At 40.5% G+C, this 27,500-nt stretch overlaps 1 protein-coding gene and 1 pseudogene across 9 annotated transcripts; one reads left to right on the forward strand and one right to left on the reverse strand.

The window, feature by feature from the left end:
* The first annotated feature begins 11,945 nt into the window (after positions 1-11,945).
* LOC106027400 (heterogeneous nuclear ribonucleoprotein R-like) lies at positions 11,946-12,816 on the forward strand (annotated as a pseudogene).
* A 2,334-nt stretch (positions 12,817-15,150) lies between these two features.
* Positions 15,151-26,496, reverse strand: LOC100727107 (upstream-binding factor 1-like protein 1). 9 transcript variants are annotated; one of them, XM_063256280.1, is made up of 6 exons: positions 26,352-26,496; positions 25,679-25,766; positions 25,132-25,215; positions 24,534-24,607; positions 20,061-20,194; positions 15,151-17,171 (listed from the first exon to the last, which is right to left on the reverse strand). In XM_063256280.1, the coding sequence occupies exon 6, from the start codon at positions 17,040-17,042 to the stop codon at positions 15,819-15,821; it is 1,224 nt and encodes a 407-aa protein (XP_063112350.1). In that variant the 5' UTR covers positions 17,043-17,171; positions 20,061-20,194; positions 24,534-24,607; positions 25,132-25,215; positions 25,679-25,766; positions 26,352-26,496; the 3' UTR covers positions 15,151-15,818. The 9 variants fall into 9 exon arrangements, with proteins under 9 accessions (XP_063112350.1, XP_063112349.1, XP_063112352.1 ...); XM_063256279.1 differs by having other exon boundaries at positions 25,132-25,254; XM_063256282.1 differs by lacking the exon at positions 25,132-25,215.
* Positions 26,497-27,500: the final 1,004 nt, after the last annotated feature.

A 27,500-nucleotide genomic window follows, 5' to 3' on the forward strand; every position in this document is an offset into this window, starting at 1 on the left:
TGATTGAGTTAATAGGAAATTCAAGATGACCACTGTGCTACGTCCTGATATCTTCTGGATAGCTGTCTGTGCCCTCAGATCCAGTGCTTGTATACAAACTAGGACGGAACAAGTTCCAACCAAGCAGAGTGGTGCGAGTAATAAGGGTTTAATTCTTGACACACTTAGCTATATCTTCTGCTGTTTTTTTTTTGAAGACTATTCCTCCCCTTTGCTCCCCCAGAATGAACTGTGTATTTTCGGATCTCCCCATCACTCACAGTTTTATATTGGGGGGGCAACCTGCTATTTACCTAAGTGTTTCTGAACTTTCTCACTCCTGGGTTGGATTTCTAGTTATATTTCTTCATTTATTAAAGCCTGTCTGTTCAATCTATCCATAAATACTGGCCCAGTTACCCCTATTACTCTCTGGTTCCCTATCCCTTCAAGTTCCATTTTCTCATATTCGATTTTGGTCCATATAACCTTCTTCAGGCTAATTATATTTCCTGTAAAGAGTCTCTCAGTGGACCCTACCTCTTGATCTACTCTGCCTGCGATTCTCTCTTTTTTCCTTTAAATTAGTGTATTTTAGGCCATCTATATTAGAAATTATATCCAATCTTCTTTGCCTCATTTCTGTTGAGCTCTTTTTCTGTCATTAGTTGTCTGTTTGTCTTTTTCATTTCGCTTTCTGCTCCATTCATTGTGGTCTCTCTGCCATTGTTTCTGGTATCATGGTACTTTTCTCTCTCTTTAGAGTGTCCTGCAGTATATTCTGTAGAGTTGGATTGGTGGTTGTGAATTCCCACGGTTCCTCTTTATCTTGGAAGCACCTTGTATCTCCATTAATTTCTAGGGACAGTTGTGCAGGATATATCAATCTTGGCTGGAGGTTATTGTCTTTCAAGGCTTGGATTATTTTGCCCAATGCTCTTCAGGATTTTATGGTTTGTGCTAAGAAGTCTGCTGTAATTCTGATGGGTGTTCCCTTGTAAGTGATCTGTTTCTTGTCTCTGATGGCTTTTAATATTCTGTTCTTATATTGGATTTCTGATTATTATATGCCTGGGTGTAGTTCTGTTTTGATTGTCAGTGGCTGGAGTTCTGTATGCCTCATACATCTGAGCATCTTTCCCTTTTCCTATGTTTGGGAAGTTTTCCTTGATTATTTCTGTGAATAGCCTTTGCAGTTCCTTTGTTTTTACCCCTGCTTCTTCTCTCACATTTTTTATTCTTAAGTTATAGATTCCTTTGTCATCTTCTAGCCTTTGTATTGTTACTGCTTGTTTCCTTGTTATTTTTAAGAAGTTTTTCCTTTCATGCTCCCACATTATAAATCTGTCCTCCAGTTCAGATTATCTATCCTTAGTGTCTTTCAAGCTGTTATGCCAGCTTTCAATAGGGTTTTTAGTTTCCTGGTAATCTCTTTGAACCTGCTTCATGTATTCTATATTTTCTCCATCAAAAAATTCTCACCTTTTTTTCTGTTCTTCCATTCCACCATCTGTTTTTTCTTGGGAGGTGCTTAGCATTTCTTTAACTATTCTACTTATATCTTGCTTTACTTGGTTAAATACTTCACTTTTGAACTCGTTTATGAGGTCCCGGAGATATTGCTTTATGTCTGTTGGTGCCCTGCCTGATATTGCATGTTTTCTGTCCTCATTCTCCTTTACATTTACCTTTCCTGGATCAGTGTTCTCAGGATTGAGGACCGAGAACCCTTTCTTGTTGCCTCCTCTTCTCATATTTTTTGTTCCTTCCATACAGGCATATATAGAAGGCCCAGTTTCTTTCTTTGTGGGCTACAGTTTGAAGCATGCTGGCTAGGTGCTCCCGCCCACTGCAGTGTACTAGGGAGACACAGACCAGGGCAGCCTATGCTAGACCTGCCCCTCCTGGTCAGTCAACCTGCTGAGGGCTTCACTGCATTAGGGTGCACTGCCAGGCACAGGGGCCTGGTTTGGGTTAGCCTATTGGGTCTTAGTCTGTGGCGTCACCCAGGTCAAACACTCTCCACCAATCCCACTTGAGAGGGGAATATGTGACTGAAGTCCTTGCAGCATCCTATTCCGGCCAGTCTGCCTGGTCCCAGAATGTCCTCTGTTGGAGCCTCTTAGTCTATGGAAGGCTCTCTGTTCCTCTTACTCACTGCAGGTTGATGCAGAGCTCCCTGCCAGCTCTGCTCTGAATTCGGTTCACTGATTCCTGCTCTCAGAGTGTGTCTCTATCCCTGCTGTGCTGATTCAGACGCAGCAGCAGCAGGGTATTCAAGCCACAGGTTCCAGAGGTGCCACTGAGACTTTAGCTGTTCCAATTGTAGCACCAGGATTGCATTTCCAATTGGTTTCTCTCAGCTTGGTTCATTCCTGGGTCGGCAGGGTATATCTCCTCCCTGCCTAGGACTCCCCACACTGCACCATTCTTGGAATCTAAGCTGGCTATCTCAGAGAGCCTCTGCAGCGGCTGTTATCTATCCACCATCTTTTTTACTTCCCCCAAACACACGTTTAAATACTATATTGTTTCTCTAGTGTTAGAAATCAAAAGTGTAAATAAGGACCAAATGTATAAAAAATGTTGTGAAATGAGAAGAAAATATTCAGATGAGAAGGGGAACAAGGGTGAGGATGGAGAAAAGGAAAGAAGAGACAAGAAAAAAAAACAACTGGAAAGAAAAAATGTAAACAAAGCTTTTATACATAAGGAGGTAAAGAGGGGTTGAAAGCAAGGGGGGAATGACAAAAAAAAAGCAAGATATATCATGTACAGGTAGAAATTCCCTATGATAGATATTATCACTACATATATCTAAAATGTACCAATAGATGTTTTGTTTCAAAAAGTATAAAACAAAATAAAATAAATATGGACACACACAAACACAGTAGCCTAACTTACATAACTGGGTAGCATGGACCACTGTCTCTGACACAACCACACAATCATGTTTATTACACCAAAGAAGTTAGATGGTACTTGGAAGCAATCATCTCTGAACCCTCTGAATTTATATAATCAATCAGGTGATGAAACTGTACTATACCGGGCCAGAAATTTAGCTCAGCAGCTCAAGTCCCTGCCTGGCAAGGGCAAGGTCATGAGTTCAATGCCCAGTACCAAAAAAAAAAAAAAAAAAAAAAAAAAAAAGAAAAGAAAAGAAAGAAGGAAACTATATTCATAAATTGAATTTTAAAAAAAGACTTCAGGGGCTGGGGATTTAGCTCAGCAGCATAAGTGCCTGCCTTGCAAGCACATGGTCATGAGTTTGATCCCTGGTACCGATAAAAAAAAAGGAGAGACTTCATACATTTAATACATCAGTTTAAAATAATGGACAATTTCTTCCTATTAAATTATTTGAAAGAAACCTAACCTGACATATAGGAAGAAAGGTGTCAGACAAGTCCCTATTTTTCAAGGAACAGTAGACATTGCATTTGAGGATACTGTGCCCTTTCCTATGGGAATTGCTACAGCAACTTTGTGAGCCAGATCAATAAGCAGTTCTGCTGAGTTCAGATCAGATGCTCTGTCAGTGGCTGTAGTGATCTCAAAGCACTCAGCTCTGCAGGAGAATTTTGCCTGAGGTTTAATCATCTCCAAAGACCACACCCAGTTCTATGATTTGCTGGAGTCATCCAGTCTTTCAAAATGTGTGAAGATACATGCCTGGATTTGTCAAAGTGGGTGCTACACCCTGATGCAAAAATTGAATTAAAATTCCTTTAACATCTTTGGTCAATTTATTTAATTTTATTTGTTTTTGAGACAGAATCTCTTTATGTAGTTTAGGCTGCCAGTCCTCCTTCCTCAGCCTCCCAAGGGCTGGGATGTGCATGCCTGTAGTACAAGCATTCAGGAGGCAGAGAGAGGAGCATGGCTGTGAGTTCTAGGCCAGCCAGAGCTACACTGTGAGTTTAGCAAGCCAGAGCTACATAGGAAGACCTTTTCTCAAACAAAGCAAAACAAAACAAAACACAACACAAAGTATGTGAACCAGAAGTTGCACAAATGTTAAATGTTAAAAATATGTTAAATGTTAAAATATGTTAAAATAAATGAATGCCTCAAAACAAGAATTTCTTTTCTGTTTTCCAGTGAATGTACTGTAATCCAAAAAGCTTGACCATTTGTTTGTTTATTTATTTATTTATGCTTTTCTTCAGGCAGAGTCTCACCACGTTGTTCAGGCTGCCCTTGAACCAGGTAACCAAGGCTGGCCTCAAACTCTTGATGATCCTACTTCAGCAGTCGAAGAGCTGGGACACAGGCAAGTGCCACCAGGTCCGGTATCATTCACAGTGATAATCATGATTGTCATTTGATTGGCTTGAGAAACATCTAGGAGATGAGCAAACTGTAAGTCTGTGTATCTTGGGTGTGGGGGGCAAGTGGGGCTTCACCTTGGAGACGGTCATCCTGCTATTATTGCTCGCTCCTCTGCTTCTGGCTGCACCGAGTTGAGAGCAGTTTTCCTTTGCCATGGGCTGAAGTTTGTGTCTTGGAGCAGCAGCTGAACCATCACCTCTAGGCAGGCTGTGAACTCACGGGCCATGGGCCCCATTGGTGATGGTTCTCTAAATCCAGCCTTCTGCCTAGCCCAGAAGCTCTCAGAGACCTGCAGAGCCATGCACACGTGTGGTGGAAAAACTAGTACTGAGAGGGACACTACCAGAGGGGTTCCCTAAAGGCCACATCTGTACTTTCTGAATCTTCACATCCTTCAAGGATATCACAGTGTTGCCTGGGTTGTCTCTTTGGACAGGAGCAATCTTCATCTGAGTTTGTACTGTAGACTCAGTGGAAGTCTTCAAGATCACCTCTGACTGGGAAGACCAACTGGTGTAGATTCTATTCTGCTATTTATTCATTGATAGATGGATTGTCTTTTTGAGACTGTGTCTCACTACACAGTTCAGGCTGGCTTTGAGCTCACTTTGTTGAGCCCAGGTTGGTGTTGAACTTGGAACAATCCTCCTGCCTCAGCCTCTTGTGTGCTGGGATTACAGGCATGTGCCATCACACCTGGTTTATCACTCTGCTTTTAAACTGTGGGGGTCTGATGTTTGTCCTAGCAATGGGAAAATTGACCAGTTCAGCGTATTTAGTTTTAATGTTTAGTTATCTATGGGGATATAACTGTGGGTATCTGTCTGTACCTACATTCACTCCTCTTGTTTTATTAATTTAATTTAATTTATTTATTTTTGACACAATGACTGCCTATTAGGTAGCTCAAGCAGACCTCGAACTCACTATGTAGTGTAGGCTGGTCTCCAACTTGTATGATCCTCCTGCCTTTGGCTTCCCAAATGCTGGGATTATAGGCCTGTGCCACAGCACCTCGTCATTCAATCCTTTATTTTCTTTTTTTTTTCCCCAGAAAATTCATGTCAGCTAGTAATTGAATGCTTATACGAAGCTGATGAGTATATCATATTCTAATCATCAGTGGAAACAATCATTGCTTATCCTTTACCATCCTCTAAGTAAACAAATGATAAGAAATTGCTTAGATTTGCTCTTTTACATTTTAGTAAAACTGAACACATTTTCTTATATTGAGTACAATATGTTTGAATTCAATTGTAGGGATCTTGTTGAACTTTTTCTTGTTTGGAAATGACCTTATACGTGAATGTATTGACCTTATAACTGTTTCCTTTGACCGCCTGAGATATTTACACCATCCTAACTCCCTGCTATTTTCTCTTCCCTTTGTTGCTTGTGCCCACTCTTGATTCTTCCTGTGACTGCATGTGTCTGATTCCTTGCTTTACTGGTCAACAATGGTTTGCTTGCATCTGTAGCATGTTTCTAGATCCCAAGACAGTCATTGTGCTGATCATCACCTGCTTATGCTTATCATCAACAACATCATCTAAGACAACCACCTTCCCCAGCCATTCAATGAACCAAAGGAAAAGGGAGAGGGCCCTAGTGAGTCCCCTGGGGGTGAGACACATTGGTAAACCCTCTCCACAACCCAATGCTCCCTTGTCCTAGGTGGATCTCTCTTTTCCCTCATTCTTTTCCAAAGGTCTGAGATGTGCATCCCATTCTTTCCCGTGGTCAACGCTTTTGTTTATAGTGATGTTCACTTTTCATTTTCACTTTGTTCATCCCATAAAGCACCTGCAAACACTTGTTTCCTGCCAGGTTTCTGTGTCAGGTTTACACACTCTGGACATCAGATCAAAAGACAGCCAGCATGTACTCATACTGAAGTGCCACAGTCACCGGTCATTTTACAGGTATTCCTGGATCTGGAAGGTGGTAGGAACCACAAATTCACAATGGCTAATTTTGCATACTTCCCTAAGGGATAAATAAAGATGAGATTATGAGTATTATCCATGTGAGATTTCACGTTAACTCTTTTGAGATGGGCTATCATCTCTCATTCACTAAGACTAAAACTAAGACCTCTAAGTTTATTCGGGGGGATTGTTGTTGCTGTTGTTGTTGTTGAGACAGGGCTTCACTATGCAGTTCAGGCTGGCCTTGAACCCACTATGTAGCCCAGGCTGGTCTCAAACTTGCAGCGATACTGCTGCCTTAGCTTCCTGATTGCTGGGGTTACAGGTGTGCACCACCACACCAACTCGAACACCAAGTTTAAAAAGCACTGCAAGGCAAAATCTTACTTAGCATAAGATCATCTAAACCCTCTTGAGTCATCCCAGGATTATACTTGCCAGTTGGGTTATGGGCATCTGAATTTTCTACCAATTTCAAATCTTCCACTGGCCCCAACTATCATTGTACACACCCAATACATAGTGGCTATTTTAGAGTGTTGCTATCTTTGTCCATCTGGAGGCCTTGACTTCCCAGCCACTCATCATGTGTTACTCAACATTGTCTCTGCCCCAAAGCACAACAATCAGGGGACAACAATGGTATATACATTGCTAATTGCCGTTGCCATATCAGCCACACAGAGCACAAGACATTCAGTTGTCCAAATAGTACCAGCACAAATCTTTCTCTTCAGTGAACTCAGAGAAATCAGTAGCTTATCTTAACTATATTTTATATATATGCATATATTGTTTCAGTTTCTGACATGAGACAACATGATATTTACACATGTATGTCTGATTTATTTCACTGAGTACTCAAGTTGCATCCACTTACCTATAAAAATCTCAAATTTTTCCTTCTTTACTCCATTGTATAAAAGTCCCACATCTTTTTTATCCATTCCTTATTCGATAGGCATATCTTTTCACATCTAGCTATTACAAATTGTGCTGCTATGAACATGGGTGCACATATATCATTGTGTTATGATGGCTTTAATTCTTCTGTGAAGATACCCAGAAGGGGAATAGCTGAGGCCCAGCTATTTTGAAAACCCTTTAGACAGGTAATTTGACAGGGGGTGTCCTATCTTGCTGCGTCCTTCCCTTAGAGCACTCTGTTTCCCTAGCCAGTCATTCCTGAAAGCTTTCCTGGTCCCACAGTCCTGTTCTTGTAAGAAAGCACAATAACCAGCTATACTAGATTTCTCAGGTCTCTTAGAGATTTTTCTTCAATGTGATTAAGTCTTTCAGAATTATAGCTTCAGACGTACAATCTTCATAATAGTTTAGATTCCTTTAAAATGTGAAAACAAGAAGAAATAGTTTACATTTAATTGTATACCTTAAATTTCATTATCATCAGATGACTACATTTCAGTGAAAAAGTAGAAAATAGAGTAAAAACTCAGTATCCCAGGCTGGGGATTTAGCCCAGTGGCATAAGTGCCTGCCTTGCAAGCACACAGTGACGAGTTTGATCCTTAGTGCCATAAAAAACAAATTCAGTATCTCCTGTTTGACTCAAAAAGAAGAACAGTGATAAACAGGAATGGCAACATACTGACAAAGACTGAAGTAGTGCATTTGTCCAAACTGAATTAATATTATTTCTTTGAAATCAAGTGTATGGCACGGTAAATATTTTATCTCAGCAATTACTATTTTATCAATTTAACCCTTTTCATACACTGAAGATGGCACATCTTTACTTATACAGACTTAAGTATGTATATGCTGATCTATAAAGATTTTTTGATATTTAACCTGTCAAATAGGTATGATATCATACTTGTGAAATAGATGTGTAGTACATTAATTTATGTGACTGTGTGTCTTCTACATTAGTAACAATAACGTAGTTCTCAAATGTCTAGAAACATAAACTATAAATTAATAAAAGTGTAACCTTGATAATATGAAGAGTTCCAAATACTTACTTTTAAGTGTTAACATTAGCAAAAACTGTAATTTCCTAAAAATTTAGTTGAAGTTGTCTCTTTAACTTTCAGCTCCATTGTTCTTTGTGGCAGGGTTGCAGTCAAAAGAATCTGAAGCTATATCACCAGAACCTTTAATTTTGTAATTAACATCAGTTTTGTTCAACATTTATGAATCTCTTGGAAAAGATGTGTATTCAGGGAAACTGAGTGTTGAGCTTATTGATGAAGACTGTAGACACCTGAAGATTTCAATCCCTTATACAGTCATCCGTCCCTGGTGAGAGGAAGGTCACTGGGCCTGACCTGGAAGGGCGTCTCTCCCTGCTAGGCCGCTCTTTTCTCTCCTTGCTGCCCTGAGCAGATTTAGTCTGTGATGCTCTTTGGCCATACCATCCTGCCTTGGAGCTGGCCAACAGGGGATGGAAAAGATGAGCCAAAACAGAATTCTCCTCCTTTAATTTGTAAATTTCAGGTATTTCGTATCAGCAATGAGAAACTAAGATAATATATAACCTAAAACTTCCCCTGACCTTGGAGTTAAATTAAGCATATTTTCATTTTTCTTAGCTGTGAAATAATACACCACCAACTGCTGATTCATATGTTTCTCATTTATGAATCTATTTGCTGCACTTCTGTGTTTAACAACCAGCATGGTCCATAGAAAAATGTACTGTGAAGGAAATGTTTTAAATTTCTCCCAGAGGATGGCAGCCCCATGACTCACATTCAGAATTGTGTTTAGAGGGCTGGACGCCAGCACTGTGCTGGCAGGGAGAGAAAGGGAAGATACAGTGTGCAGAGTGGGCCGTGGGCCTCTGGCGGACACTTACCAGGGAAGAGCACATTCAAAAGCAAGCACGCTTTAGCAGGTTTGTAAATTCTCAGACTGCAATACTGCCACATTTTTGTTTCAGAAGAAAATTACAATGGAAATGTCTGTGAGATGATTACTTTGTGATCTGCATTTTAAAGAAATATATGCGTTTAGATATCAACTTAGTCCTCAAAATTATAGTCAGCCAAAAAAAAAAAACAAAAAAAGAAAGAAAGAAAACACACACACACACACACACACACACACACACACACGCACACTTCAGGAAAAGAAAACTTAGTAGTACTGTTTTTTCAACAGTAACAGTAGTGTTACTTTCCTACGGGGACCCTAGAATATATTGTAGAAAGCCCACTATATGGCCTGTCCTTGAAGAAATTAAAGATGCATGTGCAAAAATCTTAATAACCCAGATTATCCAAAGGACAGATCATCATACTAACAAATGTCTAGAGCTAATGGCCATCACTTTAAACATGTCTTGTAATTGTAGAAACCAAAAAGCTAAATTGTATGGATCTCATGATGTCTCAATGGTGTTTAAAGCTTTGCGAAAGTTTTTCTTTTCCTGAAATACCTATATGTTTATTGGGCAAACTCCATAAATTAATGCTACCTTAATACCTGGCACATGGAGAATTCATGCTGGGAATACGTATTCAAAAAATCATGAAAGTCTTGTGAAAGAGAAAGCCGCAACAAAGACTGAGAAAGCCAAAGCAGGAAACCAGAGTTTATGCTGTTGAAAGAAAAATGTAAATCTGAAAAGTGAATGCCAATCAATGAATGTGTTAAATATGTGAGTCACACAACTTGGGGTTCCCTTTCACTTTTTTGACTCATTGGTTTCTTAGGATGCACATCACACAGGATGAGAGTGTAACACACCTGACCTTCTTATGGACACTCACATCGCCTGCACATTTTGGCACCTAAGAGACCCTTGTGTATTTACCGCACAGCTCTTTGATACACTTTCTACACAAAGAAATAGAGCACATGCCAACGCAGCCCAGAGTCTGTCTTGAAACATTTAGGGGAGGAATTACTGTCCTGTGTTTTCTATCTCTATCTACATTTTCATCCAGTGTTCTAGGAAACAGAATAAGAGAAGCCTTTGAAATGTAGTTAAACATTCAGTCTTTTATTTCTTATATTCCTTTGGTTGTACTACTGTGAAAAAATGCATCTAAATCCAGATCATAAAATGTGAGAAATCAAAGTTAATTTACCATATTCTGAAGCATTGCTTAATATAATATTCTTAGCATAAAAATGATTGAATAAATTGCCTAATTTCTGGGCTTATTATCACTACAGCCTAAATAGATGAGTTTATTTCTACAAAATGGAAAGGGACTAATATTGGACAACCTACTAACCCAATTTCCCTGATAAATATCACTAAGTGTGATAGTCAAGTTTATGAGTCAGCTTGAATCAGCAAAGTCAGTATGAAGGATTTCTTTCTCCATTTTGAGGAGGGTTGGATGCAGAGAAAATAGACTGAGAAGAGCAGAGTTGACCCCTTTTTTCTGCTAATTATTTGCTGTGGGTCTTCTCATTCTATTTCCCTTGGCTTGGACTGGGATTTGCACCATTAACTCTTTTGGATCTTTGAAGGAGAATGAATTGTATCCTTGGTGTCTCAGGGTCTCCAGCTTATAGATAGATCTTGTGAGATTTTAGTCCCCATAATTATGAGGGCCAATTCTTTTTGGTTTTTTTTTTTTTGTTTTTGAGACAGGTCTCACTGTGTGGTTCAGGCTGGCTTTAAACTCACTTTATAGCCCAGGCTGGCCTTGAACTCCCAACAATCTTTCTGCCTCAGCCTCCCAAGGGCTGGGATTACAGGTGTGACCAGCCACGCCCTGCTGCAGGCCAATTCTTTAACATAAATCACTTTGTCTAAATTGTCTTATGTAAGTCTTATTTCTCAGGAGATACCTGACTAATACTCTAGGGGAAAATTACATGAATGTATGATAACAAATATTTAACCATGAAGAAATTAAATAGAATAAAACTTATCAGAGTAACAAGCAAAGAGACATTTTCTAAGTAGTGTATTCTACAAATTATCTCAAATGCATGTACAGCATACTCGCATAGTTAAAATTCTTGTCAGCCTTAACTTGAAAGTCAGAAGGAAAAATCATTCAACCTTTAAAAATTGCCATTTTTGAGGGTAGTCCAATGCATTTTGAATAAAAACTAATTAGAGGTAATATTGTACATATTACTATTATTTAGTGAAAATGTCTATGTACAAAAAATTGCGTAAATGCCTCATGAATATGTTTAGGAGAAACCATCATTTCAAAACTGAAAAAAAACTTGGGAAATTTTTCAACAAAATAGATTAATGCTAGAGGACCCAAATCTTAACTTGATTTAAACACCATAAAATGCATACTTATACTGAAACATATGTCACCACATTAAGAGTGTTATAGCTTGGCATAATTGACTTCATCTTGAGCCGTGCATTTAACTAGTGCCCTGCATTTAACCCAGGAAAATGGAAAATTACTTAGGGTATAAGTCCCATGAAAAAAAAAAAAAAAACAGAATGAGCTGTACACAAAGGAGAAAAGTTAACCTGCTCAACAAACGCAGGAGAAAGGTATCAACCAAAAACTAATGTAAGATTCTAGCTAAACTGTTTCCAACAATATCTTTTTGTAGTTCTCTATTTTAAAAGCTCTGTAATTTTCCAGTTTGGGATGACTTGTTTGGACTCTGAAACAGGGGGGGTCTGTATATGAGTGGTCCTCAGCTCAGCTAATTAAATTTCAAGTTTATCTATTTGGCTGCTTGTATTGCTAGATTGTTGCCCACAAATCCACCTCAAAGAGGTTCAACTTTTATATGTTTGTGTCAGTTAAAACTAGATTTCAAAAAAGAAACTTAGGTCTGGAGATAGAAGAAATATTAGAAAAGTCATTTTCTGAATTTGCAAAGCTGGAAAGAGTAAAGAAGTTGAAAGACTATGCATTTGTTCATTCCAAAGACAGAGGACCTGCTGTTAAGGCAATCGGTAAAACCAATGGAAAGGAAAGAGAAGGGGAAGGAATTGAAACAGCGTTCCCTAAGCCACTAGGTAAGAAAAGGAGAGTGCCAAGCTGCTAGACAGGCCTCCAGAAGCACTGTGTATGAAGACTACCGCTGCCTCCCTCCTCCAATGCCACCCCAATTAGAGGGCGAGGTAGAAGTGACATGGATACCCCCCACATTTCTATAGCTATGAGGATTACCATGATGATTACTGTAGCTATGATTATGAGGACTATTTAGAAGCTATAAAGATCTCTATTACAGCCATGATGATGGCTATACAGTAAGAAGAGAGGGGAAAAGGGAGGGAGAGGTGCTCCACCAGCACCAAGGGGGCATGGAGCACCACCACCAAGAGGCAGGGCTGGCTATTCACAAAGGGGGCACCTGTGGGAACGCCAAGCGGCTCTAGGAGTGGCAGAGAGGGTCCTGCACAACAGCAGACAGGCTGGGGTTCCCACGGAGCTTGGGGCAATCGTGGAGACAATACAGGAGGCAAGAGAAAGGCAGATGGGTTCAACCAACCTGATTCCAAGCGGCATCAGACCAACAACCAACAGAACTGGGGTTCCCAACGCATCGCTCAGCAACCGCTTCAGCAAGGTGATGGCTTTCTGGTAAATATGGTTACAAGAATGACAACCAGGAATTTTACCAGCATTCTTATGGGCAATAGTGGAAATAGACAAGTGAGGGCTTGCAAATGATAGTGTCAAGATATGACTGGCTCTAGATCCACATTCTTCAAAAAACTGGCTTAACTGTTTCATCTTTAAGTATCAATTTACTGCCATTTGTATTGGGCTGAACAAATCACTATTGTGCATATACTCATCTATTTTTGTTCTTTTCATAAATGCTCTTGGACAGTATTCGGCTTGCAGAGTTCTCTTATTTTGGGGGTTACGATGCTTTTATCATTAATTCATTTTAGCTTCAGAACAACTTATTACATTGTGATTTTACAGAAACTTTAATTTGGGCAGTTTCTTTGTTTTTGAACTTGGAATAGATTACATTGAAGTATGAAAGTATGCTGTAAATAAAATTACTAACTAGTGTTGTCTTAATAGTTTTAGGAAAGTAAAACGAATTTAAGTTTTCTTGTATTTAAAATAATCTATGACTGTATTTTTGCATTCCTATAAGTAGGTTAACTGTGTTTTTAAATTGTTATAACTTCACGGTTTTTTGAAATCTTCCCTACAAATTTGTTAGGGTTAAATGTCAAACAAACGTGACAATTTGTTCTTTGATGTGATTCTGTTTCCAATTTCTTGTTTATGTAAGATTTGAATACAAATCTATTCAAACAAACTCTATTCAAAACGAATCTATTTAAAACAAACAAAAAAAGAATGATTGAATAAATTGTATAACTTCTGGGTTTATTATTATCACAGCCTAAACATATGAGTTTAATTCTACAAAATGAAAACGGACTAATATCAGATAATCTACTAACCCAGTTTCTCTGATAAATATTGCAAGTGTGATAGTTACCTTATGGGGCCACTTAAATCAGTAAAGTCAGCATGGAGGATTTCTTTCCCCAAAATGTGTGAGCCTCAAGAACTGAGGAAGGTGGGGTGAATGAAAAAAGCCTGAGGAGAGCCTAGCTGATGCCTTTTTTCTGCCTAATTGTTCACCGTGTGACATCTCATTCTATTTCCTTTGAGCTTGGACTGGAATTTAATAAACTGCTTTAGATTTTCGGATGAGAATAGTTGTATCCATGGTTTTCTAGGGTCTCCAGGTACAGACAACGGAAGTTGGGAGGTTTCAGCCCTCATAATAATAAGAGCCACTTCGTTAATATGAATCTCAGTCTAAATTTTCTGTGTGAGTTCTATTTCTCAGGAGATCCCTAACTGACATTCTAGGGGTAAATTACATGAACATATGGTAACAGACATCTAACAAATGAAGAAACTATATGGAATAACACTGATCAGAATATAAGCAATGAGACATTTTCTAAATACTGTACTTCACAAATTATCTTCAAAGCATGTCCAATATATCTCCATTGTTAAAAGTCCTGTAGCTTTAGCTTAAAAGTCACATGCAAAAGAAAACTGTACAACCTCTAAAACTTGTCATTGTTAAGGCCAAATACATTTCAAAGCAAGGGAAATTAGAGATAAAATTTTATATACTGTCAATGCTTAGTGAAAATGTCTACACAAAAGCACCTAAAGGCTTCATGAATATGTTTAGGAGAAACCATAATGCCCATTTCAAAAGTGTGGGGAAAAAAGGTTTGGAAAGTTTTCAACAAAACAGATTAATGCTAGAGGACCTAGATTGTTAACCTGATTTAAACATCGTACAAAGCATACTTGTACTGAAACACGTTACCCACATTAAGAGGTTCAACTATTATTTATTTGTGTCAATTAAAGTTATATTTAAAAGAGAAACTTTGGTCTGTAAATTGAGTTCAGCAGCACAAGTGCCTGCCTAGCAAGTGCAGTGTCATGAGTTTGAACCCTGATTCCAATAAGAAATAAAAATTGATATTTAGAATAAATTAAATACTCAAAATACATTGGCTTCCTGTTTCTGCTACTGGGTCCCACATGGCTTCTACCAGCTCACAGGAAGGGGGTGAATTGGCTTCCTGTTCCTTCACCCTGGCCCTGCACAGCTTCCACCTTCCACAGCAAGGGCCAAATGGCTTCTTCTTTCTCTCCCAGGCCCCACCTGGTTTCTGCTGGCTCATGGGAGATGACCATATATTTTTGAAAATACCAGTAAGCCAGAATAATTAAGGCCTGTGCTAATGATGCCTAAATTGAAGTCAAGTTGATTAGTCTAGACCTTGTCTATGCCTGTACCTTTCTATGGGTTTATCTATACTGAAGAATAAAGATGAGATTCATAGACTCTGGAGAGTAGGAAGCATTTGGAGGTCTTGTTCCAAATAATCTCAGGCACCACTTGAAGAGCAAGCAGGACACAAATTCAAAGCCACTGATTGCATGCAAGAGCCATTCAAATACAATGCACAAGCAGGTATAAAAACTTTATTTTCCAATTTTTGAAGATAGGGACAAAAGACTCATTGCAAACCAAGAGATAAACAGAGTGGTGAGTACCTTCAGAAAAACTGCCAACTGCAAAAACTGGTCACTCCCAAGGAAGGGGATGGCCAACTGCTAGCTTCACAGAGTCAGGAGAGATGCTAGGAGTTTGTGGATTTTCTTAAATCACCCACCCGTGTCCCATTAAAGACTCCTCACCAACGTTGAGTACAAGAGTCCTGAGGAAAAACTCCACAGAGGAGGGCAAAAGGCACAAGCCCCTGCGTAGCCCTGAACCACCACGGGACAACTGAAATTCAGAGGAAAACTTCAGAAACACTCACTCTTGGCAGCTGTGCCCACCTTTCCACAGCCTGATCACGTGTGTCCTCCCTGACAGTCTTCAATAAGGAACACACTGGGCACAGTGTTGGGGGATAATGTAGGCAACGTCACTAATACAGACTCATTTCTGCAGAGGAGCAACTTCTTCCCTGGCTCCTATTCTGTGGAGAAATTATTCCCACCTTCCCACCTGTGCTCCTCTGACCTGAGAGGGAAGCAGTAGAGAGAGGTGAAAACAAGGAAGAAAGCTTCGTTTTGGGAGGAGTTTGCAGCCTTGACCTGGTGTCCTGGCTTTTGGTGGGGATTCCCTCACAAGTCAGATGATATCCATGGCCGCGGGTTCCTCCAAAGAAGATGAGCTGCTGTGGTGGTGTTCCTCTCCACCGCTGGAGTGCCAGGAGTGGCTGCCTTCATCCGCTTCCCCATCTGCCTTCATTTCCCTTTCTGATTCCTGGGAGCAAGGAGAGCTGACTGGAATTGCACCCGAGGGATCTCCCCACAGAGCCTGCAGCCCATTCTCCTTTCCCAGTCCTTCTGGCTGAGGCTTGGCTGGTGAGCGCAGCCTGTCTGCTTTTACGAAAATGGGGTGTGGGGCTCCCGCCACAGTCATGATCTTCCCTTTACCATAGCTTCTCTCTTTATATGCAGCATATTCCTCAGGTGACAAAGTCCTGAGCCAGAGATCCAGATCCAGCCTGTACTGTTGCTGGAGCTCCTCGGCCTGCTTCTTATACTGTTCTTTCAAGCTCTGGGGCACCCTCTGCCAGCGCCTGCCAATCTCCACCAGGCGCTCCCTCAGGGGCAAATGGCTCAGCTCCTCACTGGACCAGGAATCTTGGTGAAATTTGTGATACCCATTCATGGGGGGTTTCTTGGGCTCTGTGTGAAATTTCTCTTTCTTGCAGAATCCATCTGTTTTGGACAGAGACCTCCCTCTTTCCACATTTCCTTGTATTTTCTTTGGAGCGCTGGTTTGGTGGAGTCTCTGGGGTCCACCCAATGTTTTGGAGTTCTGAACTGGATCAGGGTGCTTTTTCCTGAATTGAACCAGTTTCTCTTCATAGTCCCGTTTGTCCTTCCGGTATGCCTCTATGTATTTCTGCTTGATCTCCTGTGGGAGCCGCCCATACTTCTCAGCTAGGTTCTTGGTCAGCTCCTGATTATTGAGCTCAGGGTGCTTTTGGGAGTAGCAGGTCCTCTGCTCCATGTAAAATCGGATATAAGCAGTCAAGGGCCTTTTGGGGAAGTCTGGGTATTTCTTGTATTCCTGATGTCTGCGGTGCTTTAGAGTAAGTTCTCTGGCTGCCAGCACCGATTCTTTCAGGGGCTGGACGTTCCCTACCTTAGAAGAAATCTCTGTCCATTTGAGTTTGCACATTTCTCCAGAGAAGTTTTGGAAAGCTATTTTCTCCCAGTCCAGATGTGATGGGGTTGTTTGTGAAACTGGGTTGTCATTGGACAGGAGATGGTTCTGCATGCGATCCAATAACCTCAGGATGCTTTTCTTGGACCAGAGGCCTTGATTCTGAAGTGATTCCATCTTTGCTTGGAGTTTTTGATACTATTAAGAACTGAGTGGTGCGAAAACCTCAACAGAAGCTCAAATTCTTTATTCAGTGGGTAATAAATATACTTCTGAAAGTCCTGCTTTATGTGTAAATCTGTGTTTCTGCAGAGAAAGAGAAAGATTGGGATTAATGGAAAAAAGGATCCTATCTCCTTTAGGCTATGTCCCTTGTACAATTGATTTATTCTGAACTGTCCACTGCAACATCGGCATACTTCCAACATAAAATCTACACTTGAATTTTATGCTTTGCATTTGTGATATTGAAATTCCCCAGAGCCTCGCTCCTGGAAAGTTGCCAAAGCTCAGAAGTGCTACCTTAATTAGAACTAAATGAAGTGTACATGATGCAAAGCCCCCAAGGACAAAAAGTAAAACAAATCACCCAATAATGACAAGGAAAAGGACTTTCACTCTGGGTACTTTGAAAGCAAAGTCCACATATCCAGATACCCACAATTAAATGCGCACAGGAGGAGCAGGGTGTACAAAAAGTCAAACTTATGAACATCCCTGGCATGGTGCACCTGAGGTCTTAGATTGGAAGACTGTAGGAAATACCTGCTTTGGAGGCTTCGGGTCCCTGTGTGCCTGTGTAAAAGACATCTACTTTACCACACACCCTCTCTCTTCAAGGGGTAAGAATTTTACAAGTACTATAACATTCACAATTTTATTTGACTCCCTTTTCTTTTTTCACTCTCTTTTTGTTATTGTTTTTCAATGTTTTTATTACTGAGAATTGAACTCACAACCTCCCACTTGCCAGAAAAGTGCTTGTGTTGCTAAGCTAAATCCCAGCTTGACTTCCATTTCTTTATACTTAACCTGAATGAAACTTTTCATTCTTCTGTTAATTCTCTCCTAACCGTGTGGCACTCAGAAGAAATTGAGTCCTGGCAGGGAAGATGGTGCTTTTCCCCGAACTGCTTATTCTGTCCTAGCAAAATAAGACTAGCACATGGCTCCTGAGATCACACATCATGTTCTCGGAACTCTCAGTGGTCTCTTTAGGATGATCTGGAAATCTGTGGTTAAGCTTCACAGAATCCAAGTTATGTACCAGTATATAAAACATGAACTACACAACATGACGTTGCCTGAATATATGGGGAATTCGAGAAGTTTCACATGGGATCTCCAGAAAAGTAAATACAAGTAAAAGGGAGAAACAGCATCATACTCCCAGAGACGGAGGGAAGGTAAAATCCCGAGGAAAGGTTAGTTTTAAGTATCTGTGAATACTCTCAGTACTAAAACAGGCTACAGACTTTGAAAATTAAAACATTAGTTAGAATAATGAAGTTTTCGTTGCCCTCGTTATTTTTATAGTGCTCCGCACCAAATCTCTCAGCTGTGTTTTTGGCCAACACCTTTTTATCCATTTATTTATTAAAATTTTTATTCTTTTCTATTTTTAAAGAAGGCTCATAGTGTTCAGTTCAGCCTCTCTTGAACTTGCAATAATACTCCACTTCAGCCTCCCAAGAGTTAGTATTATAGGGTTGTGTCACCATGACCATAGTATCCATTTATTCTTTAGACAGGGCCTCCCTGTGTAGTTCAGGCAGGAACTGTACTCAGTACTTGGCCCAGGCAGGTGTTGTTGGAATGACAAGAATCCTCCTGACTCAGCCTCCTGTGTCTGGGATTAGAGGTGTGTGTCAACATGCCTGTCTTCTAGATCTGAATGATTCAGGGTCACAGAATATATCAGAATGCATCAAACTCCTTTGGACACTGAAAGCATAATTAGTCCTGTTTGAGACAGAAGAGGGAAATAATAGTATCCTGGTCATTAAAATTCAGGACTGAGACAAAATTTTGCAACGTGTTTCCACAATGAATGCAAATTGATCCAGGTAGGTGGGACACTCATGTATCCCCAGGTAGTACAGAGGCCAAGACAGAAGGATTGGAAATGTAAAGACAGTGTTGGCAGTTTATCATAACCCCATCTCAAAGGACCTAACACAGCGGGGCAGGGGATGTAGCTAGGGGTGTAGCAGTCTTTCCTGGCATGGCTGAGGTCTAGAGGGCAATACTCTCTCTGCGAGAGAAACAAATACAGAAAGGAAAAAAAAAACAGATGTTCACAACGTGTCCAAGTTTGAAGACTGAAATGGGTAAGGTAGAATTCTCTGAATTAATTTAAAGATCAGAAAAATCAAAAAAACTTTCTCCACTTCTCTACAAAAAAGAAAATACAAACAGTGCAAGTAACAGATAAAGTAATATTTCTATGCAAAAACAGAAATATGAGTAATAACCATTCTATAATTGTACTTATGATCAAATCTCAGTGCATTTGGCTACATTCTAACTAAAAAAGTAATTTGTAAAATGGACATTACGAAATGGGCATGGAACACCATGTGTCTGAATTACAGAGATTAAATATCCAAAGCGCCCCTCTTGGAAATCTGTACATCTGAAGTTAAAATCAGAACTGTACCGTCCAATACACTGCGGTTCCAAATGAAGCAACCCTAGCTGAAACATCCATGTCCTGACCAGAACGGGTGCATTAAACATGCTCCTCTCTGGTACCGCACTGTAGTCACCAGGGTCACCTTGTCACCGCCATTGCCATCAGAGTTTTGTACTGATACTTGAAACTCCAAAGCTGCCATTCAAAGTTCCTGAAAACAGAGTCTTCCACATTCTATGCAGTTTTCCATTGCTTTCTACAAAAGCTTGAGTTTCATGCTGCCAAAAGTAAAAGCCAGATACCTAGAAATGCCCCTCCATGAGTTCAACATTTGGATACAGTAGTAACATAAAAAAGAAAATAACACATCAAGTTCTAAATTTCAAAAAGATAGTAGAGAAAACATTCCATAGCTCAAGAGTCAACTGAAAATAATTCCCTGAGTTTTCTTAAAGCCACTTATTGCGTGTATTTTGGAAAGTCTGAAGTCTTCTGATCACAGAATTTAGGCAAACAGAGGCAAGAAGTATGAGTTCATCTCTGCAGATGCCAGTACTCACCTGCCGATTCTGTCCCTGCGGTCAACTGTGTGTTGCAGGATAGTCCCTGCAGTCAGCTCGAGGGTTTCCTGTCTTCCAGGGGCTCAGAGCAGCAGTGGAAGTGAGGTGACGGAAGTGCAGCCAACTCGAGGTCCCTGGGCACAGAACAAAGTTTGCTTGTGAGGAGTGTCTTAGCTACCTTTTCTCATTGCTCAGGAAAAATACCAAACGTCCAAAGTGAAGCAGGAGACGTTTGTTTTGGTTCACACTTTGTGGAGGTTGTTTATAATCAGCTTACTCCAAGGCAGGAGGACTTGGCAGAGGGGCATCAGGGAGCAGGTAAGAGGTATTCCGAGGTCAGCTACGAATCTTAAGCAATGACCCTCCTCCTGTCCCTTACACCTGATCCAGCCTATGGGTCCTTTGCATAGGCAGCACTCACATCCTTAATCCCAGCATGGAGTCCTTGTTGCCAGCATCACAGGCCTCCATCCAACCACTGAAAAGCCCCCTCCCCTCATGACTTCATGAGGCTTGAGGGGTCTTCTAGACACAAGATCCACAGGGCTCTGTGGATCCCATGCTTGCAGCAGTCCTGACTCCCAGGGCTCATTTTGCTGATGTCTTTGTTGTTTGGGGTGCTGGAGTAAAGAGAACCCTGACCATGCGCTCTGCCACCCAGCTACAATCCTAACCCCTCAGCCATTCAGCCTTGACAGAGGAGTTTCTAGGGTCCTAATTCTACCCTTTCAGCCTCATGGCTGACTTGCTTCCATGGGATGTAAAGAAACCCCCTCCCCTTCCCTGGCAGTCCTTGTGGTTTCTTCATAATTACTTAACATCATTTATCATCTTCTCTATCATCATGGCCAGTTCAACGCCTCTGCCCTCATCAGCTTCTTTCAGTCTTTACAATAAAGATCAAAATTCCAGTGATTATTGTGCACTGTTTGGAGAAACTGAAGCAGATTCTGAAAGGTTTGGAACTCCTGAAATGTTTAGTTATAAGTTTCATGAGATCAAACAGGCACTAACCAGGGAAATATTCAAGTGGTCTTGTTAAAAGCCATTTTTTCAAACTGAAATCACTCAAAAAATACTGTGATTGGAATACTGGCACATAAGCAGTATTACTAAATATGTTTGAAAAAATTTTTATTTTTTGTATCAGGAATTGAACTCACTACTTCCCAGGAAGGCACTTACACCATGAGCTAAAACTCCAGGTTAAATTTTTTTTAAACGTCCTTCTTCTCTTTCTGAGTTTTATATCTAAATAATATACCAAGCTGCAATTAGCTGAATACACTTACTTAGAAATCATTAGGCATTAAAATCTAAATTTAAAAATCTTTGATTAAATTCATATAACTTGGTTTTGGAAACTTTTAAAATTATGTTCATACATAGAAATGGAGAAAAACGTATACTGAAAAAAATCTCAGATTTGGGGAGGGTCTAAATACCTGGAAATTTCAATACAACTTGCTTGCTGGAATTGTTTTTTTGAAAGGTACTTCATAATTTTTTGGAAATGATAATAAACTTTTCAAAAAATATCTTATTTCTATATGACTCGACAGCCAGATACATAAAACACATTACTCAAATACACATTTATGTATTAGCTGTACATTATTCTAGTTAACAACCTACAACACAAGCTAAGGAAATCAATATTGTCATGACATGTATAGTTACAATTGAAAATTTGATTAAACTTTTACCGGTACATTACTACTGACTACTGTAATCATCCTTTATGTTCCTGAAGTGATGTTTTGTTCCTGTGTAAAGCAACTCAACTATAATTCCTAATCTATTAAATTGATAAGTGCTGAGCTGATTCTATTTGATATTTCTGGCACCACGAAACAGGTACCCTCACATGCCAACGAAGTGCTGAGGTCATGAAAGGTATTTTGCAAATATGCTTTAAGATCCTGAAAAGTTTGCCTGCCTTTAATGCAGTAAACCTAGAAGTGGGAAAGAATCTTAAAGTATTTCTTGAACAATGACTAGAAAACAGGGAACTTGGCTTTGACACTATCTCTCAGTATGTGGAGGTGACATCTTTGTATTTTCTCAGTGATGCCCCACACACTCTCCAGGAAAAAAGGAACCCTCTAGATTCTGGAACAAAATTCTACCGTTTCTTAAGAAGTTGATTCCATGTCTGAACTAGTGCCTGCAGATGCAGCTCTCTTTGGCTCTGTTTGGTTTCGTCGTAGTTTTGTTTTCGTTTCTGGTACTAGGGATTAAACACAAGTCCAGCACACTCAGCTATATTCTTAGGCGTTTTTAGTTTTGATTTTGAGAAACGGTTTCACTAATTCACTAAATTGCCAGTGCTGGAATCCACTTGTGATGCTCCTGCCTCAGCCTTGCAGAGAGGTGGGATTCTAAATGTGCTAGTGTACTCCATTACCCAGGGCTACAGGGCTTTTCTCTAAAATTTAGTTAATCAATTAGTTTATTTATTATTTTATTTGTGTCCTGGCCATAGAAACCAGGGTCTTGCACATGTTACATGGGTGATGTAACAGTAACTTATGTTTTCAGCTCTTGTAACCTTTGGAAAATGGGTCTTTTGCAGGTGCGATTATTTGAAGGTGAACACTTATGATCATCCTAAGGGTGGGGTGGATCTTAATCTGTGACTGATACACCTGCTGAAGTCAGAGACACAGGAGAAAAATCAAGAAAAGGAAGCAGAGTTGTGAGAAATGGCAAAAAATGATGGAAATATTTTGAGGAATGCTAATTCCTGTTGCCCATGGCTACCTGCAGTATGAGAACAGAAATACAAAAAATACCAGCAAGTGGATAACATATTTTTAGGTGAAGATGGCTGCACAAGGACATGATCAACATTTGAAGCTGAGCATGGTGAGCTTAGGGACTTAGGGGAGCCTGTGTCAAAACAAAAACTAAAGAGCTGGACATGGAGGTCAGTGCCAAGGTCTTTGGTTCCATTTCTGAAAAAACTTTTAAGAAATTCTTTTAGAATATTTCATTAGAGACAATTTATAATCGAGTATATTTATGGAACACAAAATAACCTGTATGAATAGGACTGAGTAATTAAATCAAGCATTGTGGGGGTGGGAACATTTCAAATTACTTTGAATAATTATTTCTCACTTCCTTTCCATATTGTATCTGAGGTCTCACCTAGGAAAGCTGATAAAAGTGAGGAGGAAGGGAGTTTAGACAAGAGAAAGAAATAACAAAAAATTCAAAAGAAAACATAAGCTGTTGAAATCTCGATTAACTCAAGGGAATGATTATCTTAAAAAAAATAATACCTACAGAACTCTCAACACTCAGAGAGAACTGATAGAGGAGTAGGGGGTCTAGTCTGTCCTGAACAACTGAGTAGGAACTTACTTCACTTGAAAACTGAATTCAAGGGGTAGATCTGGCACCCAGGGGAGAGGCCCTGGGCTCAGTTCCCTGGAAGGTGACAACAAAAAAGAGAAAAATAAAAATCAGTGCTACATACTGACAAATTCTGAGACAAAGAGGAAAGAAATGCATTCAAGATTAAGGAGATTAACTGCTCATTTCAAGAGGGCTAGAAGTGTGCGAAGATTCCCAACACATCCAAAGTATATGATATTAGAGGACACGGAAATGCTAATTACCTGATTTATCATTTCACTTTTATATACGTATCAAATTAGGATACGGTAGTGTATAAGTAAAATATGCATTCAGAAATGTTAATTTTTAAAAACTACTACAGTAATAGCACATATGTTACTAAATATGTATTAATTGTAAAAATCATTGTTAAAAACACTTTGGCACTGTTTGTAAAGGGGCATTTCTACTAAACTGCATTCTTAGCTCTTTCGCATTTTTTTATATTGCCTAAATGAACCTTGGAACTGTGATTTAACTGCAATTAGTTTCATTCTTTCTCACCTTTGGGCTGAAGCCAAATATTCTGGGAGCACCATCAGCTATCCCTACACAGCACGAAAACGATTAGTAAGTGCCTGACAGAGGCCAGGTATGGTAGCACATACATCTACTCCCAGCACTTAGGAGGCTGAGGCAGGAGGATCACTTAGGAGTTCCAAGCCAGCCAGGGCTATGTAGGGAGACCCTGTCTCAAAACGGAACCAAACATAACAAATGAAGAAAAAAAAAAACAACCCCGAATTACCTACTAAGCCCTTTATTAATGATTTATTGTTAATCTAGTCAATTTTTTCAATAACAGAATTGTGTTAAATTCATAGATATTTCTTTTTCATTTTAGTAAGGCTGCTCTATGTGTTCTTGGTTTGTTAGCAGCATTTCTGGTCTCTGGTCACAAATATCAGTAGTAACTACCACATGTGAGGAAAAACTATTGCTAAGCACTGATAGATGTCCTGGGGAGGAAAACAGTACATTCTAAAAGGTTGCTGGCCTGGCATAAACGACTGGACCACAGGGCAGTGCTGTAAACTGGCGGAAGGACAAAGCAAACAGGGTACTTACCCTGATGATCACCTCTTCCTGGCTCCCTGTCACCCTGACTGCAGCTTCCTCTTTCCTTTCCTTCCCTGCATGCACTGGAGGAAAAAGTTCCCACAGTCCCGCTCACCGCCAGGGCCCGCCCCGACCCCACCCCTGGCCCAGCCCCGGCCCCGCCCACCGCGGGGTCAGCGCAGGAAGCCCCGCCCCCGAGCTGCACCTCCTCTCTGCAGCCTCAGTAAAGGTGCTCTCTTTCCCTTCTTTGCTTCTCTGTTGCACCAGAATATGCCAGCACTCCCAAGGGAAATGACCACTGTTGTCCTCAGGGAGAGCTGAGATATTTACAGGATCCTCAACACAAGTCGGGACATGCCACTTAGTTTGTGAAATCGAAAAGACTCCACAAGCCAGAAACATGGAGACTTGGTTAGAGAAACATAATTATCAGTACAGATTTGCCATTCAAACAGAAGCATGCCAGCAAATGAGAATCTTGCAAAACAACAATCAATATCAGTTATTTTCCCTAGGAAAAGTATACATTTTGGAGAACAGAATTATAGGTAAGTGTTAGAGGGAAAGACGTCGAAAGAACGTAATTTCTCCTGCAGCGGGTTCTTACCTGGCACAGAGAACTCCCAGGTTCCTAGAGACACACTGAGAGGAAGTAAGCTTACTCCAAACCGCTTCTGAAGCTGGGCTCCCTCTGCGGTATAAGAAGCTTCCCTGAGCAGGGTTTAGGGGCCTGTAATCCCAGCAATTAGGAGGCTGAGTCGGGAGGACCTTTTTGAGATTGAAGTCAGCCTTGGCTAAATAGTGAGTTTAAGACCAGCCTGAATTACGCAGGAAGACCCAGGGAAAGAAAAGAAAAGAAAGAAACTAGCAAACAAACAAAAAAGCAGAAGAAAAAAGGAAAGGAAAGCATACAAAAAGAAAGGCAAGTTTGCCCACAGTGGCTGTGGTGGCCCAGATCAGTAATGCTTCACCCTGGGCAGCTGATCACAGATTCACTCCAGACTGAGTAATTTGTGAATTTAGCAAAACTGTGCCTCAAAATGAAATGAAATAAATAAACTTGCTTGGGAATGTAGCTTATTATGATGATTTCAAGTTTTCCCTAGAACAGGAAAAGCATAAACAAAAATAACCAGTTTCCCCAAACTGCTAACCTCTCCAGAAGATAGGTGGATCTTCCACTTAGAAAGTTGTGGAAATCACAGGAATAGTTCTTGCTTCTCCTGGCCAGTTGCTTTGTTTCTGTTCGTGGGTTTTAGGAAAGAGAATCAGTGCTAGGTGTGGTGGCCCACGCCTGTAATCCCAGCAGTTGGAGATTGAGGCAGGAGGACCACATGGTTTTCAGGCCAGCCTGAGCTCCTTAGTGAATTAAAAACCAATTTGAAAAGAATTAGAGTACTGTAGGGTGAGTTTCAAATATTTCCCAGTGCTCGATAAAAATAGAGTAAAGGTAACCTACTCAACCATCAACAACAAACTAATTCCAACTGGCAGAGGATAAAATCATCAGGGAATTTAAATTATAATCCCTCTTTTAGAAGCAGGGATTAGTGACACCACCCTATATCGCAGCCCTAGAGGCTGAGGCAGGAAAATCGCCACAGGTTCTCTCCCATCCTGTGTTTCAAAGGGGGTTTAAGGCTAGCCTGAAATATGTAGTGAGATGCTGTCTCAATTAAATTAAATTAAATTAAAAAATAAATCCTTTTCCAAATTGGAATGAAGGAAGCCATCACATTGGTCTCCTTTCTATGTCATAATTACATTTCACCCTGGTCCCCCTTTTTTCTAAATTTTCAGCTTATTATTTTTTATAGGAATATTTACCTTATGATTTCTTAATTCAGAACACTTTTAATTTTGTCATCCCGGCTGACCTAAAACAGGCCTGGCAGCCTTGTGACCTCCAGGATAAAAAGAATGGAAGCCTCAAGTACCCAGTAAAGCTTAGACTCCTGCTCTGCCGCTGGCCTCTCTTCCTTTCCTCCTTCTCCTCTTTCTCACCCTCTTATTAACTCAGTCCTTTCCGCTTTCTTTTCTTTAACACAAGGAAGGCCTCACTCTGCAGGTCAGGCTGGCCTGAAGCTTGGTGTGGGACCCAGAGTGGCCTGGAGAGCTGGCCTCAGTCAGGACTTTAGTCTTGGTCCCCACGCTGTCTGCTGGAGTCTGCTTTACAGCAAAATAAAAATGACAGTGGACTGTGTGAAAAAGAGCATTTTACAGTTATTTGCTTATTTTAGAAATAGTTTCTCAGGAAGTTACAATTTATATTCCCACTCAACCAAAAGCAGATTATTTAATCAGGGTGTGTCTTTTTCCTGGTGTACTTGGAACCTAGATATTCTTTCTCTCTCTGTCTCTCTCTCTGTGTCTCTTCAGTCTGTGTGTCTCTGTCTCTGTCTCTGTCTCTCTCAATATAGATATATGTACATACATATTTTTTTCTGTCCTGGGAACTGAACCTAGGTCTTCCCATGCAGTTACACCCCATGTTTCATTTTTCATTTTGGTCTTACTAAGTCATGCTGCTGCCCAGGGTGGACTGGAATTTTTTTTGCCTCAGCCTAATAGAGCACTGGGATTACACACTTCTGTCAACAAGCATGACATGGGAACCAGTTTGTAGAAGGAATGAAAATGCTCACCTAGTCTTCAGTCTTCCAAAACACAGCCTGGTGTGGTGGATCACGCCAGGGGGCTGAGGCAGGGTGATCACCTTGAGTTCCAAGCCAGCCTGGGTAACCCAGTGAGTTCCAGGCCACCCTGAACAAGACCTGCTGTCCTGAAGCCATTCCTTTGCACCTGTCTTTTCTGTAGGGACTGTTGAGGGAGTGGGCTAGTTATTCAAGCTCAGCCTGACTGACATAAACTTGAGCCTGTGACAGAGTCCCCAAACTCTGCCTGAAAACAGTGCTTGCCTTGTGGCCAGTGAACTGGCTCAGCCTTGCCCTGGTTGTTACCTGCACCTGGGTCTAA

This window comes from Cavia porcellus, unplaced genomic scaffold (genome assembly GCF_034190915.1).
Source record: "Cavia porcellus strain 051 isolate PalLab524CR breed Dunkin Hartley unplaced genomic scaffold, mCavPor4.1 scaffold_9, whole genome shotgun sequence".
NCBI classification, from domain to species: domain Eukaryota; kingdom Metazoa; phylum Chordata; class Mammalia; order Rodentia; family Caviidae; genus Cavia; species Cavia porcellus.